The sequence below is a fragment of the Oncorhynchus gorbuscha genome, linkage group LG13 (assembly GCF_021184085.1).
Source record: "Oncorhynchus gorbuscha isolate QuinsamMale2020 ecotype Even-year linkage group LG13, OgorEven_v1.0, whole genome shotgun sequence".
Classification (NCBI taxonomy): Eukaryota; Metazoa; Chordata; class Actinopteri; order Salmoniformes; family Salmonidae; genus Oncorhynchus; species Oncorhynchus gorbuscha.
Window position 1 is genome coordinate 3,108,416 of NC_060185.1, and position 22,296 is coordinate 3,130,711.

At 46.0% G+C, this 22,296-nt stretch overlaps 1 protein-coding gene across 1 annotated transcript in view; it reads right to left on the reverse strand.

Moving 5' to 3' along the window:
- tenm4 (teneurin transmembrane protein 4) overlaps positions 1 to 22,296 on the reverse strand; it is a 484,585-nt gene that overhangs the window by 93,531 nt on the left and 368,758 nt on the right. Inside the window, exons 22-23 of the mRNA XM_046293604.1 lie at positions 17,584 to 17,738; positions 1,035 to 1,136 (exon numbers count right to left, since the gene is read on the reverse strand). Of these exons, the coding sequence (XP_046149560.1) occupies positions 1,035 to 1,136; positions 17,584 to 17,738 (257 nt within the window). The remainder of the gene's footprint in view (positions 1 to 1,034; positions 1,137 to 17,583; positions 17,739 to 22,296) is intronic.

Here is a 22,296-nt window from a genome sequence, read left to right on the forward strand (position 1 = left end):
GTCTTGCTTGTTCCATGTTGCTCTGTCTGTATGCTACGTCTTGCTTGTCCTATGTTGCTCTGTCTTGCTTGTTCTATGTTGCTCTGTCTGTATGCTACGTCTTGCTTGTCCTATGTTGCTCTGTCTTGCTTGTCCTATGTTGCTCTGTCTGTATGCTACGTCTTGCTTGTTCTAAGTTGCTATTGTCTATATTGTAATTGTTTTTAATAACCTGCCCAGGGACTGCGGTTGAAAATTAGCCGGATGGCTAAAACCGGCACTTTTACTGAAACGTTGATTAATGTGCACTGTCCCTGTAAAAATAAAAAATAAACTCAAAACTCAAACTCAACTAAGGTCAGTGTATTCAGCTAAGGTCAGGGTATTCAACTAAGGTCAGTGTATTCAGCTAAGGTCAGTGTATTCAACTAAGGTCAGTGTATTCAACTAAGGTCAGGGTATTCAACTAAGGTCAGGGTATTCAACTAAGGTCAGTGTATTCAACTAAGGTCAGTGTATTCAGCTAAGGTCAGTGTATTCAACTAAGGTCAGGGTATTCAACTAAGGTCAGTGTATTCAACTAAGGTCAGTGTATTCAGCTAAGGTCAGTGTATTCAACTAAGGTCAGTGTATTCAACTAAGGTCAGGGTATTCAGCTAAGGTCAGTGTATTCAGCTAAGGTCAGTGTATTCAGCTAAGGTCAGTGTATTCAGCTAAGGTCAGGGTATTCAACTAAGGTCAGTGTATTCGGCTAAGGTCAGTGTATTCAGCTAAGGTCAGTGTATTCAGCTAAGGTCAGTGTATTCAGCTAAGGTCAGGGTATTCAACTAAGGTCAGTGTATTCGGCTAAGGTCAGTGTATTCAGCTAAGGTCAGTGTATTCAGCTAAGGTCAGGGTATTCAGCTAAGGTCAGTGTATTCAACTAAGGTCAGGGTATTCAGCTAAGGTCAGTGTATTCAACCAGTGTATTCAACCTACGTAGGTAAAACAACCACATATCAGAATATTTTCAAGTAAAGTCTAGTATACTACAGTCTAGTTTTTTGTTTCCTCACCTGGTGGTTCTCAGAGATCTGCAGTACCACATTGTTATCCAGGACGTACAGAGAGTTATCCATGGGACTGACAGCCAGGTCTGTGGGCCACTCCAGACGCACCTACAGAGGAACAGACACACAACGTACAGAGAGTTATCCATGGGACTGACTGAGAGGTCAACAACAGACAGTAGAGTTGAGAGGAGAGGTCAACAACAGACAGTAGAGATGAGAGGAGAGGTCAACAACAGACAGTAGAGATGTGAGGAGAGGTCAACAACAGACAGTAGAGATGAGAGGTCAACAACAGACAGTAGAGATGAGAGGAGAGGTCAACAACAGACAGTAGAGATGTGAGGAGAGGTCAACAACAGACAGTAGAGATGAGAGGTCAACAACAGACAGTAGAGATGAGAGGAGAGGTCAACAACAGACAGTAGAGATGTGAGGAGAGGTCAACAACAGACAGTAGAGATGTGAGGAGAGGTCAACAACAGACAGTAGAGATGTGAGGAGAGGTCAACAACAGACAGTAGAGATGAGAGGAGAGGTCAACAACAGACAGTAGAGATGAGAGGAGCTCAGTTGTCAACAACAGACACTAGAATAGAATGTATGCAGATGAGAGGAGAGGTCAAATGGCAACAGACAGTAGAGATATTATTATTATATTATCAACAACAGACAGTAGAGATTATTATTATTATATTATTGTTATTATTATATTATTATATATTATTATATTATATTATTATATATTATTATATTATATTATTATATTATTATTATTATATTATTATTATATTATTATTATTATTATATTATTATTATTATTATTATTATATATTATTATTATATTATTATATTATTATATGAGGAGAGGTCAACAACAGACAGTAGAGATGTGAGGAGAGGTCAACAACAGACAGTAGAGATGTGAGGAGAGGTCAACAACAGACAGTAGAGATGAGAGGAGAGGTCAACAACAGACAGTAGAGATGTGAGGAGAGGTCAACAACAGACAGTAGAGATGTGAGGAGAGGTCAACAACAGACAGTAGAGATGTGAGGAGAGGTCAACAACAGACAGTAGAGATGAGAGGAGAGGTCAACAACAGACAGTAGAGATGTGAGGAGAGGTCAACAACAGACAGTAGAGATGTGAGGAGAGGTCAACAACAGACAGTAGAGATGAGAGGAGAGGTCAACAACAGACACTAGAGATGAGAGGAGAGGTCAACAACAGACAGTAGAGATATGAGGAGAGGTCAACAACAGACAGTAGAGATGTGAGGAGAGGTCAACAACAGACAGTAGAGATGTGAGGAGAGGTCAACAACAGACAGTAGAGATGAGAGGTCAACAACAGACAGTAGAGATGAGAGGAGAGGTCAACAACAGACAGTAGAGATGTGAGGAGAGGTCAACAACAGACAGTAGAGATGTGAGGAGAGGTCAACAACAGACAGTAGAGATGAGAGGAGAGGTCAACAACAGACAGTAGAGATGTGAGGAGAGGTCAAAAACAGACAGTAGAGATGTGAGGAGAGGTCAACAACAGACACTAGAGATGTGAGGAGAGGTCAACAACAGACAGTAGAGATGAGAGGAGAGGTATGAGAGGTGAGTGGACCAAGGTACACCAGACAGAAACAGACAGACAGACAGACAGACAGACAGACAGACAGACAGACACAGAAACAGAGACAGACAGGCAGGCAGGCAGGCAGGCAGGCAAGGCAGGCAGGCAGGCAGGCAGGCAGGCAGGCAGGCAGGCAGGCAGGCAGGCAGGCAGACAGACAGACAGACAGACAGACAGACAGACAGACAGACAGACAGACAGACAGACAGACAGACAGACAGACAGACAGACAGGTGCTTCAGGTCCAAAACTGAAAGCATGTTTGTATCGATCAACACATTTTTCACATTCATTTGAGAGGAAAACAAAAGCCTGGAGGGAGGCAACAAGAGTTGTTGAGAAGCATTTATAGGACTGGTAGATAGCTGGATGTTTTCAACACTATCTCATAACAGCTCCACAGGCCTGGGAGCTCATTTAGGGAGGAGAGGTACTATAGCCACACCTCAGCCCTCCACCCCTCACAGTGAATGTCTCTCTCAGCTGTGGGTCATTCATTTGTTAATGGAAAAAACACAGCGGGAGGTAAAGTCCTTGAAGAGAAAATGGAGGACTACACCCCCCCACCCCCACAAATGGAGGACTACACCCCCCCCCCCCCACCTACACCACAACCACCACAAATGGAGGACTACACCCCCCCCCCCACAACCACCACAAATGGAGGACTACACCCCCCACAACCACAACCACCACAAATGGAGGACTACACCCCCCCCACCACAAAATGGAGGACCACCACAAATGGAGGACTACACCCCCCCACCACAACCACCACAAATGGAGGACTACACCCCCCCACCACACAAATGGAGGACTACCACAAAATGGAGGACCACCACCAAAAATGGAGGACTACACCCCCCAACCACCCAAATGGAGGACTACACCCCCCCCAAAAATGGAGGACTACACCCCCCCCCCACCACTAACCCCACAACCACCACAAATGGAGGACTACACCCCCCCCACACCACAACCACCACAAATGGAGGACTACACCCCCCCACCCACAAATGGAGGACTACACCCCCCCCCCCCCACCACCACAAATGGAGGACTACACCCCCCCCACAACCACCACAAATGGAGGACTACACCCCCCCACCACAAAATGGAGGACCACCACAAAATGGAGGACTACACCCCCCCAACCACCACCACACCCCCCCCCCCACCACAACCACACAAATGGAGGACTACACCCCCCCAACCACCACAAATGGAGGACCACAACCACAACCACCAAAATGGAGGACTACACCCCCCACCACACCACCACAAATGGAGGACTACACCCCACCACAACCACCACAAATGGAGGACTACACCCCCCCCACCACAAATGGAGGACTACACCCACAACCACCACAAATGGAGGACTACACCCCCCCACCACAACCACCACAAATGGAGGACTACACCCCCCCCCCCTACACCCCCCAACCCCACAAATGGAGGACTACACCCCCCCACCACAAATGGAGGACTACACCCCCCCCCACAAATGGAGGACCCCCCAAAATGGAGGACTACACCCCCCCCCCCACAAATGGAGGACACCACACAACCACCACAAATGGAGGACTACACCCCCCCCCACCACAACCACCACAAATGGAGGACTACACCCCCCCCCCCACCACAACCACCACAAATGGAGGACTGGAGGACTACACCCCCCCCCCACAAATGGAGGACTACACCCCCCCACCACAAATGGAGGACCACCCCCCCACAAAATGGAGGACCACCACAAAAATGGAGGACTACACCCCCCCCCCCACCACAACCACCACAAATGGAGGACTACACCCCCCCCCAAATGGAGGACCACCCCCACCACAAATGGAGGACCACCACAAAATGGAGGACTACACCCCCCCCCACCACAAACAAATGGAGGACTACACCCCCCACCCCCACAAATGGAGGACACAACCACCACAAATGGAGGACTACACCCCCCCCACAACCACCACAAATGGAGGACCACCACAAATGGAGGACTACACCCCCCCCACAAATGGAGGACTACACCACCACAAATGGAGGACTACACCCCCCCCCCCACCACAACCACCACAAATGGAGGACTACACCCCCCCACCACCACAACCACCACAATTGGAGGACTAATGGAATGAAAGGCACTGCTCACCTCCAGCCTCCAAAATTATGACTTATTGTTATGAAAATAAAGTGCTTTTCACGATGCCCGGACAGCCTATCACATGAGGGCTGGATGATTCCTCATCCTACACCTGGGAAATAGAAAGGGCTTTTCTCGATGCCCGGACAGCCTATCACGAGGGCTGGATGATTCCTCATTCTACACCTGGGAAATAGAAAGGGCTTTTCTCGATGCCCGGACAGCCTATCACATGACAGATGGATGATTCCTCATCCTACACCTGGGAAATAGAAAGGGCTGTTCTCGATGCCCGGACAGCTTATGGATGATTCCTCATCCTACACCTGGGAAATAGGACAAAGCAGGATCAAATTACCTTGCAATTACAACACCTGAGTAACCTTTCATAGTGGGTTGGTTAATACAATGTTCACAAACCTCCAACCTCATAAAATGAATGGGGAGCAATCCCTAAAGTATCAACTAATATGTTAACATAGTGGAAAATTATGTTATGAATTTGGCTTCGTCAAAACAGAAATCCACACTCAATTTATTAAGAGAATACTTGGAAGGGTATTTTATAGACTGTGTATAACAACAACAACAACAACACAGGGAAGGGGAAAATCCTGCAGAATGCAACACTGTGAGAGACAGTGTATATCACGGTGACTGTCTATAGAGGAAGATACAGGGTTTTTGATTTGGTCACAAAGTGGGTTCAACCTTCAACTGACAATAGTTGAACAATACATCAGCAAAAAAACATAGATGAAAAACTTAAAATCGCTGACTTGTGGATTAAAATGGCCCGGGGGAAATGGTTTCTAACTGATAAATGTGAAATAAGCTCAGGATGCCACGTTAAATTCCACTTCACAAGCTGATCCCAACAGCTCTGCCTGCCTGCATTCTACAAGCCTCCAGCCTCCAATAAAAACACAGATAGCTCGGCCTCCCCAACCCATCCCCTTCCCCCCATCCCAACCCCAACATAAATAGCTAGGCCTCCCCCAACCCAATCCCCTTTCCGCAATCCCAACCTCAACATTAAGAGCTAGGCCTCGCGAACCCATCCCCTTCTCCCCCAACATTAAGAGCAATCCCCCAACCCAACATTAAGAGCTAGGCCTTCCCCCTAACCCATCCCCCCCAACATAAATATCTCCCCATCCCAACCCCAACATAAATAGCTAGGCCTTCCCCCTAACCCCAACATAAATATCTAGACCTTCCCCCTAACCCCAACATAAATAGATAGACCTTCCCCCTAACCCCAACATAAATAGACAGACCTTCCCCCTAACCCCAACATAAATAGATAGACCTTCCCCCATATATAGACAACCCCAACATAAATAGATAGACCTGCCCCCCCAACCCCAACATAAATAGATAGACCTGCCCCCAACCCCAACATAAATAGACAGACCTGCCCCCAACCCCAACATAAATAGACAGACCTGCCCCCAACCCCAACATAAATAGACAGACCTGCCCCCCAACCCCAACATAAATAGACAGACCTGCCCCCAACCCCAACATAAATAGACAGACCTGCCCCCAACCCCAACATAAGATAGACAGACCTAAATAGACAGACCTAACCCCAACATAAATAGCCCCCAACCCCAACATAAATAGACAGACCTGCCCCCAACCCCAACATAAATAGACAGACCTGCCCCCAACCCCAACATAAATAGACAGACCTGCCCCCAACCCCAACATAAATAGACAGACCTGCCCCCCAACCCCAACATAAATAGACAGACCTGCCCCCAACCCCAACATAAATAGACAGACCTGCCCCCCAACCCCAACATAAATAGATAGACCTGCCCCCCAACCCCAACATAAATAGACAGACCTTCCCCCAACCCCAACATAAATAGCTAGGTCTCCCCCCAACCCAAACCCAAAATAAATAGCTAGACCTTCCCCTAACCCCAATGTAAATAGCTAGACCTTCCTCCAACCCAACCCCAACATACATCGCAAGGCCAACCCAACCCCAACATACATCGCAAGGCCAACCCAACCCCAACATACATCGCAAGGCCAACCCAACCCCAACATACATCGCAAGGCCAACCCAACCCCAACATCAATAGCAAGGCCAACCCAACCCCAACATAAATAGCAAGGCCAACCCAACCCCAACATAAATAGCAAGGTCAACCCAACCCCAACATAATTCCAAACGGTACCCTATTCACTATGTAGTGCCTTATGGTCCCTGGTCAGACCTAGCACACTACATAGGAGTAGGGTGCCGTTGTGGCTGCAGCTTCATTCTCCTAACACAGCAGGTCCCAGGAAGACACTTCCTGGAGAATGTTCGCCGACCGATGACATGCGTTGGCTGAGGTATACCCAGCCAGTCAGCCTGTCCACACACATCCCTCATTTTGGGGGAGCAATCAGTTCTGTCTTGACTCAAACTTTCCTCAGTCATCATTCCCAGCCTCTGGGCTGCTTTCAGATCTTCTTGCTAGGTCTGGCATGGCACCCTATTCCCTATGCAGGCCCTGGTCAAAGGTAGTGCACTATATAGGGAATAGGGTGCCATTTGGGATGCATCCCTACACTACCTCTAGGTACCTCTGTTCCCCCTCTACTCTTCTCTCTCCTCATCCTCTCTTATGCTCACAACAAACAGGACAGACAGAGACAGAAACAGACCGACAGACCGACTGACTGACTGACTGACAGACAGACAGACAGCGAGACAGACAGAGACAGAGACAGACAGACAGACAGACAGACAGACAGACAGACAGACAGACAGACAGACAGACAGACAGACAGACAGACAGACAGACAGACAGACAGACAGACAGACAGACAGACAGACAGACAGACAGACAGAGACAGCAACAAACAGACAGCGAGACAGACAGCGAGACAGACAGAGGCAGACAGTGAGACAGACAGAGCAGAAAATGTATTGACTCTGGGAATGAGAGGAGGACGAGGAGGAGAAGGAGGGGAGGATTTAACATTTCTTAAAACCTATTTCCTGTCAACACTGGTGGTTGAATATTTAATGAGTGTGGAGGTGGCGAGGCAGAGGAAGCTGATGAGGCTCAGGAGAGATGAGATGGTGTATGCTGCCAGGCTGGCTGAAAAGGGTTTTCACACCGACAGACCGCCCAGAGATGAGTGATGAGAGGGATCGTTCTCCAGCCCCTCTTCCTCTCTTCACACATTCTGTAACCCAAGCACACCCCGCACCACCTACCCCCTGACTACAACCTCAGACAGCAACACAGGGACAGACGGTCACTAAAACTGAACCCTTTAAAACCATCTAGTTTTATTATAACTCTCTGGGTGATGAACTCCCTCTGAACCCATCTAGTTGTATTATAACTCTCTGGGTGATGAACTCCCTCTGAAACCATCTAGTTGTATTATAGCTCTCTGGGTGATGAACTCCCTCTGAAACCATCTAGTTGTATTATAACTCTCTGGGTGATGAACTCCCTCTGAACCCATCTAGTTGTATTATAACTCTCTGGGTGATGAACTCCCTCTGAAACCATCTAGTTGTATTATAGCTCTCTGGGTGATGAACTCCCTCTGAAACCATCTAGTTGTATTATAACTCTCTGGGTGATGAACTCCCTCTGAACCCATCTAGTTGTATTATAACTCTCTGGGTGATGAACTCCCTCTGAAACCATCTAGTTGTATTATAACTCTGGGTGATGAACTCTCTGGGTGATGAACTCCCTCTGAAACCATCTAGTTGTATTATAACTCTCTGGGTGATGAACTCCCTCTGAAACCATCTAGTTGTATTATAACTCTCTGGGTGATGAACTCCTCTGAACCCATCTAGTTGTATTATAACTCTCTGGGTGATGAACTCCCTCTGAAACCATCTAGTTGTATTATAACTCTCTGGGTGATGAACTCCCTCTGAAACCATCTAGTTGTATTATAACTCTCTGGGTGATGAACTCCCTCTGAAACCATCTAGTTGTATTATAACTCTCTGGGTGATGAACTCCCTCTGAACCCATCTAGTTGTATTATAACTCTCTGGGTGATGAACTCCCTCTGAAACCATCTAGTTTTATTATAACTCTCTGGGTGATGAACTCCCTCTGAACCCATCTAGTTGTATTATAACTCTCTGGGTGATGAACTCCTCTGAACCCATCTAGTTGTATTATAACTCTCTGGGTGATGAACTCCTCTGAACCCATCTAGTTGTATTATAACTCTCTGGGTGATGAACTCCCTCTGAACCCATCTAGTTGTATTATAACTTTCTGGGTGATGAACTCCCTCTGAACCCATCTAGTTGTATTATAACTCTCTGGGTGATGAACTCCCTCTGAAACCATCTAGTTGTATTATAACTCTCTGGGTGATGAACTCCCTCTGAAACCATCTAGTTGTATTATAACTCTCTGGGTGATGAACTCCCTCTGAAACCATCTAGTTGTATTATAACTCTCTGGGTGATGAACTCCCTCTGAAACCATCTAGTTGTATTATAACTCTCTGGGTGATGAACTCCCTCTGAAACCATCTAGTTGTATTATAACTCTCTGGGTGATGAACTCCCTCTGAACCCATCTAGTTGTATTATAACTCTCTGGGTGATGAACTCCCTCTGAACCCATCTAGTTGTATTATAACTCTCTGGGTGATGAACTCCCTCTGAACCCATCTAGTTGTATTATAACTCTCTGGGTGATGAACTCCCTCTGAACCCATCTAGTTGTATTATAACTCTCTGGGTGATGAACTCCCTCTGAACCCATCTAGTTGTATTATAACTCTCTGGGTGATGAACTCCCTCTGAAACCACCTAGTTGTATTATAACTCTCTGGGTGATGAACTCCCTCTGAACCCATCTAGTTGTATTATAACTCTCTGGGTGATGAACTCCCTCTGAACCCATCTAGTTGTATTATAACTCTCTGGGTGATGAACTCCCTCTGAACCCATCTAGTTGTATTATAACTCTCTGGGTGATGAACTCCTCTGAAACCACCTAGTTGTATTATAACTCTCTGGGTGATGAACTCCCTCTGAACCCATCTAGTTGTATTATAACTCTCTGGGTGATGAACTCCCTCTGAACCCATCTAGTTGTATTATAACTCTCTGGGTGATGAACTCCCTCTGAACCCATCTAGTTGTATTAGTAAGTTCTCTTGTTTGCCAATAGCCTGGCCGTTCACCATGAGCTTTTCCTCCAGATTCTGCTCTTATCAATGTGATGCTTGTCTAGAGAAAATAAGTAATCCTCCACTCTGTCTGAATACCCTGTCTGAGTACCCTGTCTGAATACCCTGTCTGAATACCCTGTCTGAGTACCATGTCTGAGTACCCTGTCGGAATACCCTGTCTGAGTACCCTGTCTGAATACCCTGTCTGAGTACCCTGTCGGAATACCCTGTCTGAATACCCTGTCTGAGTACCCTGTCTGAATACCCTGTCTGAATACCCTGTCTGAGTACCCTGTCTGAATACCCTGTCGGAGTACCCTGTCGGAGTACCCTGTCTGAGTACCCTGTCTGAATACCCTGTCTGAATACCCTGTCTGAGTACCCTGTCTGAATACCCTGTCGGAGTACCCTGTCTGAGTACCCTGTCTGAGTACCCTGTCTGAATACCCTGTCTGAGTACACTGTCTGAATACCCTGTCTGAATACTCTGTCTGAGTACCCAGTCTGAGTACCCTGTCTGAATACCCTGTCTGAATACCCTGTCTGAGTACCCTGTCTGAATACCCTGTCGGAGTACCCTGTCTGAGTACCCTGTCTGAGTACCCTGTCTGAGTACCCTGTCTGGATACCCTGTCTGGATACCCTGTCTGGATACCCTGTCTGAATACCCTGTCTGGATACCCTGTCTGAATACTGTGTCTGCATCTGAAATGGCACCCTATTTACTATATAGTGCACTACTATTGAACAAAGCCCTACGAGCCCTGTGTAAAAGTAGTGCACTACTAGTGAACAAAGCCCTACGAGCCCTGTGTAAAAGTAGTGCACTACTATCGAACAAAGCCCTACGAGCCCTGTGTAAAAGTCGTGCACTACTATCGAACAAAGCCCTACGAGCCCTGTGTAAAAGTCGTGCACTACTATCGAACAAAGCCCTACGAGCCCTGTGTAAAAGTAGTGCACTACTATCGAACAAAGCCCTACGAGCCCTGTGTAAAAGTAGTGCACTACTATCGAACAAAGCCCTACGAGCCCTGTGTAAAAGTAGTGCACTACTATCGAACAAAGCCCTACGAGCCCTGTGTAAAAGTCGTGCACTACTATCGAACAAAGCCCTACGAGCCCTGTGTAAAAGTAGTGCACTACTATCGAACAAAGCCCTACGAGCCCTGTGTAAAAGTCGTGCACTACTATCGAACAAAGCCCTACGAGCCCTGTGTAAAAGTAGTGCATCAGATTTGAACTGAACTAAACGAGCGCCATCATTGTCACAACAGTCTTGATAAAGCGTTCTGTAACACCCTTGAAGTGGGAACGTGGTAATGCAATCTTGATCCAGGACATGATTTTCCCTGCTATATAACTTTGAACTCAGCAGAGGACTGGGGGAGAATATTTATTTTCAAAACAAGACTTCAAGACCATAGACCCCTAGCGCCTTTGTAAAAACACATTAACGAGATTTCTCGCCGGAGTCAAACTATTAACCTTGTGGATAACAACAACAAAAACGGTTAGGAAAACAGAGGCCTAATTCGAAAGGCAAAACACGCAGCGTAGGGAAGAGGAGAGAAAAGACCAGTGGTGATTGGACCAAACACAGTAAAGACCAGTGGTGATTGGACCAAACACAGTAAAGACCAGAGGTGATTGGACCAAACACAGTAAAGACCAGAGGTGATTGGACCAAACACAGTAAAGACCAGTGGTGATTGGACCAAACACAGTAAAGACCAGTGGTGATTGGACCAAACACAGTAAAGACCAGTGGTGATTGGACCAAACACAGTAAAGACCAGTGGTGATTGGACCAAACACGTTCCAATAGAAAGATAAGACCAGAGGTGATTGGACCAAACACAGTAAAGACCAGTGGTGATTGGACCAAACACAGTAAAGACCAGTGGTGATTGGACCAAACACAGTAAAGACCAGTGGTGATTGGACCAAACACGTTCCAATAGAAGGATAAGACCAGTGGTGATTGGACCAAACACAGTAAAGACCAGTGGTGATTGGACCAAACACGTTCCAATAGAAAGATAAGACAAGAGGTGATTGGACCAAACACAGTAAAGACCAGTGGTGATTGGACCAAACACGTTCCAATAGAAAGATAAGACCAGTGGTGATTTGACCAAACACAGTAAAGACCAGTGGTGATTGGACCAAACACGTTCCAATAGAAAGATAAGACCAGTGGTGATTGGACCAAACACAGTAAAGACCAGTGGTGATTGGACCAAACACGTTCCAATAGAAAGATAAGACGGCAGCACATTCTCTGTTCACGGCAAAGAGAGACAGACAGGAAGGAGAATAAAAAGGCCAAAATCACCAGGAACAAATAACAAATCTGTTCCCAAGTATTCCAGGTATTCCAGGTATTCCAGGTATTCAGGTATTCCAAGTATTCCAGGTATTCCAGGTATTACTAGTATTCCAGGTATTCCAGGTATTACTAGTATTCCAGGTATTCCAGGTATTCCAGGTATTACTAGTATTCCAGGTATTCCAGGTATTCCAGGTATTACTAGTATTCCAGGTATTCCAGGTATTCCCACAGATAAAGAACGAGACGTGATCGTATCTCAATGTCATCATGGACGGAATTATGGTTATGGGAACTGTGTGACTGTTTCAAGTAGTAGATATGTGTGTGTGACTGTTTCAAGTAGTAGGTATGTGTGTGTGACTGTTTCAAGTTTTAGATATGTGTGTGTGACTGTTTCAAGTAGTAGATATGTGTGTGTGTGTCTGTTTCAAGTAGTAGGTATGTGTGTGTGTGACTGTTTCAAGTTGTAGGAATGTGTGTGTGCGACTGTTTCAAGTAGTAGGAATGTGTGTGTGACTGTTTCAAGTAGTAGGAATGTGTGTGTGACTGTTTCAAGTAGTAGGAATGTGTGTGTGACTGTTTCAAGTAGTAGGAATGTGTGTGTGACTGTTTCAAGTAGTATGAATGTGTGTGTGACTGTTTCAAGTAGTATGAATGTGTGTGTGACTGTTTCAAGTAGTTGCTATGTGTGTGTGTGTGTGTGTGTGTGACTGTTTCAAGTAGTATGTATGTGTGTGTGTGTGTGTGACTGTTTCAAGTAGTAGCTATGTGTGTGTGTGTGACTGTTTCAAGTAGTTGTAGTTGTTGTGTGTGTGTGTGACTGTTTCAAGTAGTTGCTATGTGTGTGTGTGTGTGTGTGTGTGTGTGTGTGTGTGTGTGTGTGTGTGTGTGTGTGTGTGTGTGTGTGTGTGTGTGTGTGTGTGTGTGTGTGTGTGTGTGTGTGTGTGTGTGACTGTTTCAAGTAGTATGTATGTGTGTGTGTGTGTGTGTGACTGTTTCAGGTAGTGGCTATGTGTGTGTGTGTGACTGTTTCACGTAGTAGCTATGTGTGTGTGTGTGTGTGACTGTTTCAAGTAGTGGCTATGTGTGTGTGTGTGACTGTTTCACGTAGTAGCTATGTGTGTGTGTGTGTGTCTGTGTGTGTGACTGTGTGTGACTGTTTCAAGTAGTAGCTATGTGTGTGTGTGTGACTGTTTCAGGTAGTTGCTATGTGTGTGTGTGTGACTGTTTCAAGTAGTAGCTATGTGTGTGTGTGTGTGTGACTGTTTCAAGTAGTGGCTATGTGTGTGTGTGTGACTGTTTCAAGTAGTGGCTATGTGTGTGTGTGACTGTTTCAAGTAGTAGCTATGTGTGTGTGTGTGACTGTTTCAAGTAGTAAGTAGCTATGTGTGTGTGTGTGTGACTGTTTCAGGTAGTTGCTATGTGTGTGTGTGTGACTGTTTCAAGTAGTAGCTATGTGTGTGTGTGTGTGTGACTGTTTCAAGGAGTGGCTATGTGTGTGTGTGTGACTGTTTCAAGTAGTCTCTTCTCAGTGAATTTAGCTGCAGTCAGTCTGCCTGTAGGCGGTGGCAGTCGGCCACATGGGAGTGGGGGTATAGGGTGCTGAGGGAGTGTGTGTGTGTCCCTGGCGGGGGAAGGGTGCTGAGGGAGTGTGTGTGTGTGTGTTTGTGTGTCCATGGGGCAGCTGGGATCTCTCTGCTCTGGCAACATCCCTTCACATCCACACACAAACACACACACACACACTCTCCTGGCCTCCACTGGCAGCTGAGGCCCCTGAGGACCGGTTAGCTGTGGGCCACAGATGACCCTGACTGGCTCTCATTCAGCAGGTCTGAGGCCCCTGAGGACCGTTAGCTGTGGGCCACAGATGACCCTGACTGGCTCTCATTCAGCAGGTCTGAGGCCCCTGAGGACCCGTTAGCTGTGGGCCACAGATGACCCTGACAGACGGACGGACGGACGGACGGACGGACAGACAGACAGACAGACAGACAGACATCATCAACAATCAGTCTCCTCTGTTTTTCCCTTGAGGCAGTGAAGGCCGTAAGAAGGTGTAGAGAGGAGAGAGACACGAGTCTAAAAATGTATTTCAGAGAAGAGGTCACCATTGTTGAGATGAATCACAGCTGACAATAATCAGGACCCTGGAATGAGCCCTGCAGCATCTCATCTGATCAGCCATATTACTGCCTGTTGCTAGGCAGATGTACAACGTGACAGAACCACCAGAGATTGGTCATCACACACACACACACACACACACACACACACACACACACACACACACACACACACACACACACACACACACACACACACACACACACACACACACACACACACACACACACACACACACACACACACACACACACACACACACACAGAGTATTGTACAGCTAACCTTCTGGGGACACACAATTCAGTCCCATTCAAAATCCTATTTTTCCTTACCCCTAAATTTAAATCTCTAACTCTAACTCCAACCCATACCCTAGCTCCAAACACTAACCCTAAACCATACTCTACCCTAGCTCCTAACCCTAACCCTGAACCATACCCTACCCTAGGTCCTAACCCTAACCCCAAACCATACCCTAGCTCCTAACCCTAAACCCTACCCTAGTTCCTAACCCTAACCCTAAACCATACCCTAGCTCCTAAACCTAACCCATACCCTAGCTCCTAACCCTACCCTAGCTCCTAACCCTAACCCTACCCTAGCTCCTAACCCTAACCCTAAACCCTACCCTAGCTCCTAACCCTAACCCTAAACCCTACCCTAGCTCCTAACCCTAACCCATACCATAGCTCCTAACCCTAAACCCTACCATACCCTAGCTCCTAACCCTAACCCTAACCCATACCCTAGCTCCTAACCATAAACCTTACCCTAGCTCCAAACCCTAATCCTAAACCCTACCCTCGCTCCAAACCCTAACCCTAAACCCTACCCTAGCTCCAAACCCTAACCCTAAACCCTAACCTAGCTCCAAGCCCTAACCCTAAACCTTACGCTAGCTCCAAACCCTAACCCTAAACCCTACGCTAGCTCCAAACCCTAAACCTTACACTAGCTCCAAACCCTAACCCTAAACCCTACCCTAGCTCCAAACCCTAACCCTAACCCCTACCCTAGCTCCAAACCCTAACCCTAACCCCTAACCTAGCTCCAAACCCTAACCTCAAACCCTAACCTAGCTCCAAGCCCTAACCCTAAACCCTACGCTAGCTCCAAACCCTAACCCTAAACCTTACCCTAGCTCCTAACCCTAAACCCTACCCTAGCTCCTAACCCTAAACCATACCCGACCCTAGCTCCTAACCCTAAACTTTACCCTAGCTCCTAACCCTAAACCCTACCCTAGCTCCTATCCCTAAACCTTACCCGACCCTAGCTCCTAACACCAACCCAACCCTAAACCTTACTCTAGCTCCTAAACCTAATTTAAACCTTAACCCTAAACCTTACCCGACCCTAGCTGCTAACCCTAAACCATACCCGGCCCTAACCCTAACCCAACCCTAAACCTTACTCTAGCTCCTAAACCTAATTTAAACCTTAACCCTAAACCTTACCCGACCCTAGCTCCTAACCCTAAACCATACCCGACCCTAGCTCCTAACCCTAACCCAACCCTAAACCTTACTCTAGCTCCTAAACCTAATTTAAACCTTAACCCTAAACCTTACCCGACCCTAGCTCCTAACCCTAAACCATACCTACCCTAGCTCCTAACCCTAACCCAACCCTAAACCTTACTCTAGCTCCTAAACCTAATTTAAACCTTAACCCTAAACCTTACCCGACCCTAGCTCCTAACCCTAAACCATACCCGACCCTAGCTCCTAACCCTAAACCATACCCGACCCTAGCTCCTAACCCTAAACCATACCCGACCCTAGCTCCTAACCCTAACCCAACCCTAAACCTTACTCTAGCTCCTAAACCTAATTTAAACCTTAACCCTAAACCTTACCCGACCCTAGCTCCTAACCCTAAACCATACCCGACCCTAGCTCCTAACCCTAAACCATACCCGACCCTAGCTCCTAACCCTAACCCAACCCTAAACCTTACTCTAGCTCCTAAACCTAATTTAAACCTTAACCCTAAACCATACCCGACCCTAGCTCCTAACCCTAACCCAACCCTAAACCTTACTCTAGCTCATAAACCTAATTTAAACCTTAACCCTAAACCTTACCCGACCCTAGCTCCTAACCCTAAACCATACCCGACCCTAGCTCCTAACCCTAACCCAACCCTAAACCTTACTCTAGCTCCTAAACCTAATTTAAACCTTAACCCTAAACCATACCCGACCCTAGCTGCTAACCCTAAACCATACCCGACCCTAGCTCCTAACCCTAAACCATACCCGACCCTAGCTCCTAACCCTAACCCAACCCTAAACCTTACTCTAGCTCCTAAACCTAATTTAAACCTTAACCCTAAACCTTACCCGACCCTAGCTCCTAACCCTAAACCATACCCGACCCTAGCTCCTAACCCTAAACCATACCCGACCCTAGCTCCTAACCCTAACCCAACCCTAAACCTTACTCTAGCTCCTAAACCTAATTTAAACCTTAACCCTAAACCATACCCGACCCTAGCTCCTAACCCTAACCCAACCCTAAACCTTACTCTAGCTCATAAACCTAATTTAAACCTTAACCCTAAACCTTACCCGACCCTAGCTCCTAACCCTAAACCATACCCGACCCTAGCTCCTAACCCTAACCCAACCCTAAACCTTACTCTAGCTCATAAACCTAATTTAAACCTTAACCCTAAACCATACCCGACCATAGCTCCTAACCCTAAACCAACCCTAAACCTTACTCTAGCTCCTAAACCTAATTTAAACCTTAACCCTAAACCCCCTAAACTAACAAAATGTCCCCAGTTGGTAAATGTTTTGTTGATTTACTATTCTAGTGGGGACTTCCAGTCTTTAAGTCTAGTTCAACACGTCCACCTACACACCGAGGGAGGGTGGGGCAGTCTGCTGCTCTGTGTGTGTTCACTGTCTGTCTGTCTGTCTGTCTGTCTGTCTGTCTGTCTGTCTGTCTGTCTGTCTGTCTGTCTGTCTGTCTGTCTGTCTGTCTGTCTGTCTGTCTGTCTGTCTGTCTGTCTGTCTGTCTGTCTGTCTGTCTGTCTGTCTGTCTGTCTGTCTGTCTGTGTGTGTGTGTGTGTGTGTGTGTGTGTGTGTGTGTGTGTGTGTGTGTGTGTGTGTGTGTGTGTGTACCTGAGAGATGTCCATGACAGCATCACAGCTGAGAGGTCGTGCAGAGGTCAGGTCGTTGAACCCCAGCAGGGTAGAGATGATCCCGTTCTGGTCAATTCGTCTGATCATAGTCCCGTCCACAAAGAACAGCACTCCGTACTTATCCACTGTGATACCTGGTGGAGAGATGAGGGGTGGAGGGATGGAGGGGGAGGGAGGGGGAGGGAGGGAGGGGGGAGGGGGGGGGAGGGAGGGAGGGAGGGAGGGAGGGGGGGAGATGGAGGAAAGGAGGGCTCGAGGGGGATGGAGGTATGGAGGGATGGAGGGATGAAGGGATGGAGGGATGGAGGGATGGAGGTATGGAGGGATGGAGGGATGGAGGTATGGAGGGATGGAGGTATGGAGGGATGGAGGTATGGAGGTATGGAGGGATGGAGGTATGGAGGGATGAGGGATGGAGGTATGAGGGATGGAGGTATGAGGTATGGAGGGATGAGGGATGGAGAGATGGAGGGATGAGGGATGGAGGTATGGAGGGATGAGAGATGGAGGTATGGAGGGATGAGGTATGGAGGTATGAGGGATGGAGGTATGAGGTATGGAGGGATGAGGGATGGAGAGATGGAGGGATGAGGCATGGAGGTATGAGGGATGGAGGTATGGAGAGATGGAGAGATGGAGGTATGGAGAGATGGAGGTATGAGGGATGGAGGTATGGAGAGATGGAGGGATGGAGGTATGAGGTATGAGGGATGGAGGTATGGAGGGATGGAGGTATGAGGTATGGAGGGATGGAGGTATGAGGTATGAGTGATGGAGGTATGGAGGTATGGAGGGATGGAGGTATGAGGTATGGAGGGATGGAGGTATGAGGTATGGAGGTATGAGTTATGAGTGATGGAGGTATGAGGGATGAGGGATGGAGGTATGGAGGTATGGAGGGATGGAGGTATGGAGGTATGGAGGGATGGAGGGATGAGGTGAGGGATGGAGGTATGGGATGGAGGTATGGAGGTGGAGGGATGGATATGGAGGTATGAGGTATGGAGGAGATGAGGTATGAAGGTGATGGAGGTATGAGGGATGGAGGTATCGAGGAATGGAGGGATGAGGGATGGAGGGATGGCGGGATGGAGGTATAACGGATGAGGGATGGAGGGATGGAGGGATGGATGTATGAGGGAGGGAGGAATGGGGCATCGTCAGCTCTAAGTGCATCTCGACTGGTAGTATAACACAATACATCAATATACTAACACAATACATCAATATACTAACACAATACATCAATATACTAACACAATACATCAATATACTAACACAATACATCAATATACTAACACAATACATCAATATACTAACACAATACATCAATATACTACCACAATACATCAATATACTAACACAATACATCAATATACTAACACAATACATCAATATACTAACACAATACATCAATATACTAACACAATACATCAATATACTACCACAATACATCAATATACTAACACAATACATCAATATACTAACACAATACATCAATATACTAACACAATACATCAATATACTAACACAATACATCAATATACTAACACAATCCATCAATATACTAACACAATACATCAATATACTAACACAATACATCAATATACTAACACAATACATCAATATACTACCACAATCCATCAATATACTAACACAATACATCAATATACTACCACAATCCATCAATATACTAACACAATCCATCAATATACTAACACAATACATCGATATACTACCACAATACATCAATATACTAACACAATACATCAATATACTAACACAATCCATCAATATACTAACACAATCCATCAATATACTAACACAATACATCAATATACCAACTGCAATACATCAATATACTAGCTGCATCAATATACTAACACAATACATCAATATACTAACACAATACATGTGTTTTAATTACAGTTGTTGGTACACTGGTAGTATAACACAATACAGTTGTTACAGTTGTTGGTATGTGGTCAGTTGATGTTGTATCAATTGTAAATCAAAATACTTTGTATTAGCTGCTATAGGTCAGACTGTATTGGCTGCTATAGGTCAGACTGTATTAGCTGCTATAGGTCAGACTGTATTAGCTGCTATAGGTCAGACTGTATTAGCTGCTATAGGTCAGACTGTATTAGCTGCTATAGGTCAGACTGTATTGGCTGCTATAGGTCAGACTGTATTAGCTGCTATAGGTCAGACTGTATTAGCTGCTATAGGTCAGACTATATTAGCTGCTATAGGTCAGACTATATTAGCTGCTATAGGTCAGACTGTATTAGCTGCTATAAGTCAGACTGTATTGGCTGCTATAGGTCAGACTGTATTAGCTGCTATAGGTCAGACTGTATTAGCTGCTATAGGTCAGACTATATTAGCTGCTATAGGTCAGACTATATTAGCTGCTATAGGTCAGACTGTATTAGCTGCTATAGGTCAGACTATATTAGCTGCTATAGGTCAGACTATATTAGCTGCTATAGGTCAGACTGCTATAGGTCAGACTGCTATAGGTCAGACTGTATTAGCTGCTATAGGTCAGACTGTATTGGCTGCTATAGGTCAGACTGCTATAGGTCAGACTGTATTAGCTGCTATAGGTCAGACTGCTATAGGTCAGACTGTATTAGCTGCTATAGGTCAGACTGTATTGGCTGCTATTGGTCAGACTGCTATAGGTCAGACTGCTATAGGTCAGACTGCTATAGATCAGACTGCTATAGGTCAGACTGTATTGGCTGCTATAGGTCAGACTGTATTGGCTGCTATAGGTCAGACTATATTAGCTGCTATAGGTCAGACTATATTAGCTGCTATAGGTCAGACTATATTAGCTGCTATAGGTCAGACTATATTAGCTGCTATAGGTCAGACTGTATTAGCTGCTATAGGTCAGACTATATTAGCTGCTATAGGTCAGACTATATTAGCTGCTATAGGTCAGACTGCTATAGGTCAGACTGCTATAGGTCAGACTGTATTAGCTGCTATAGGTCAGACTGTATTGGCTGCTATAGGTCAGACTGTATTGGCTGCTATAGGTCAGACTGTATTGGCTGCTATAGGTCAGACTGCTATAGGTCAGACTCAGACTGTATTAGCTGCTATAGGTCAGACTGATTGGCTGCTATAGGTCAGACTGCTATAGGTCAGACTGCTATAGGTCAGACTGCTATAGGTCAGACTGTATTAGCTGCTATAGGTCAGACTGTATTGGCTGCTATAGGTCAGACTGCTATAGGTCAGACTGTATTAGCTGCTATAGGTCAGACTGCTATAGGTCAGACTGTATTAGCTGCTATAGGTCAGACTGTATTGGCTGCTATTGGTCAGACTGCTATACGTCAGACTGCTATAGGTCAGACTGCTATAGGTCAGACTGCTATAGATCAGACTGCTATAGGTCAGACTGTATTGGCTGCTATAGGTCAGACTGTATTGGCTGCTATAGGTCAGACTATATTAGCTGCTATAGGTCAGACTGTATTAGCTGCTATAGGTCAGACTATATTAGCTGCTATAGGTCAGACTATATTAGCTGCTATAGGTCAGACTGTATTAGCTGCTATAGGTCAGACTATATTAGCTGCTATAGGTCAGACTATATTAGCTGCTATAGGTCAGACTGCTATAGGTCAGACTGCTATAGGTCAGACTGTATTAGCTGCTATAGGTCAGACTGCTATAGGTCAGACTGTATTAGCTGCTATAGGTCAGACTGTATTGGCTGCTATTGGTCAGACTGCTATAGGTCAGACTGCTATAGGTCAGACTGCTATAGGTCAGACTGCTATAGATCAGACTGCTATAGGTCAGACTGTATTGGCTGCTATAGGTCAGACTGTATTGGCTGCTATAGGTCAGACTATATTAGCTGCTATAGGTCAGACTGTTTTAGCTGCTATAGGTCAGACTGCTATAGGTCAGACTGCTATAGGTCAGACTGTATTAGCTGCTATAGGTCAGACTGTATTAGCTGCAATAGGTCAGACTGTATTAGCTGCTATAGGTCAGACTGCTATAGGTCAGACTGCTATAGGTCAGAATGTATTAGCTGCTATAGGTCAGACTGTATTAGCTGCTATAGGTCAGACTGCTATAGGTCAGACTGCTATAGGTCAGAATGTATTAGCTGCTATAGGTCAGACTGTATTAGCTGCTATAGGTCAGACTGCTATAGGTCAGACTGCTATAGGTCAGAATGTATTAGCTGCTATAGGTCAGAATGTATTAGCTGCTATAGGTCAGACTGTATTAGCTGCTATAGGTCAGACTGTATTAGCTGCTATAGGTCAGACTGCTATAGGTCAGACTGCTATAGGTCAGACTGTATTAGCTGCTATAGGTCAGACTGCTATAGGTCAGACTGTATTAGCTGCTATAGGTCAGACTGCTATAGGTCAGACTGTATTAGCTGCTATAGGTCAGACTGCTATAGGTCAGACTGCTATAGGTCAGACTGCTATAGGTCAGACTGTATTAGCTGCTATAGGTCAGACTGTATTGGCTGCTATAGGTCAGACTGCTATAGGTCAGACTGCTATAGGTCAGACTGCTATAGGTCAGACTGTATTAGCTGCTTTAGGTCAGACTGTATTGGCTGCTATAGGTCAGGCTGCTATAGGTCAGACTGTATTGGCTGCTATAGGTCAGACTGCTATAGGTCAGACTGTATTAGCT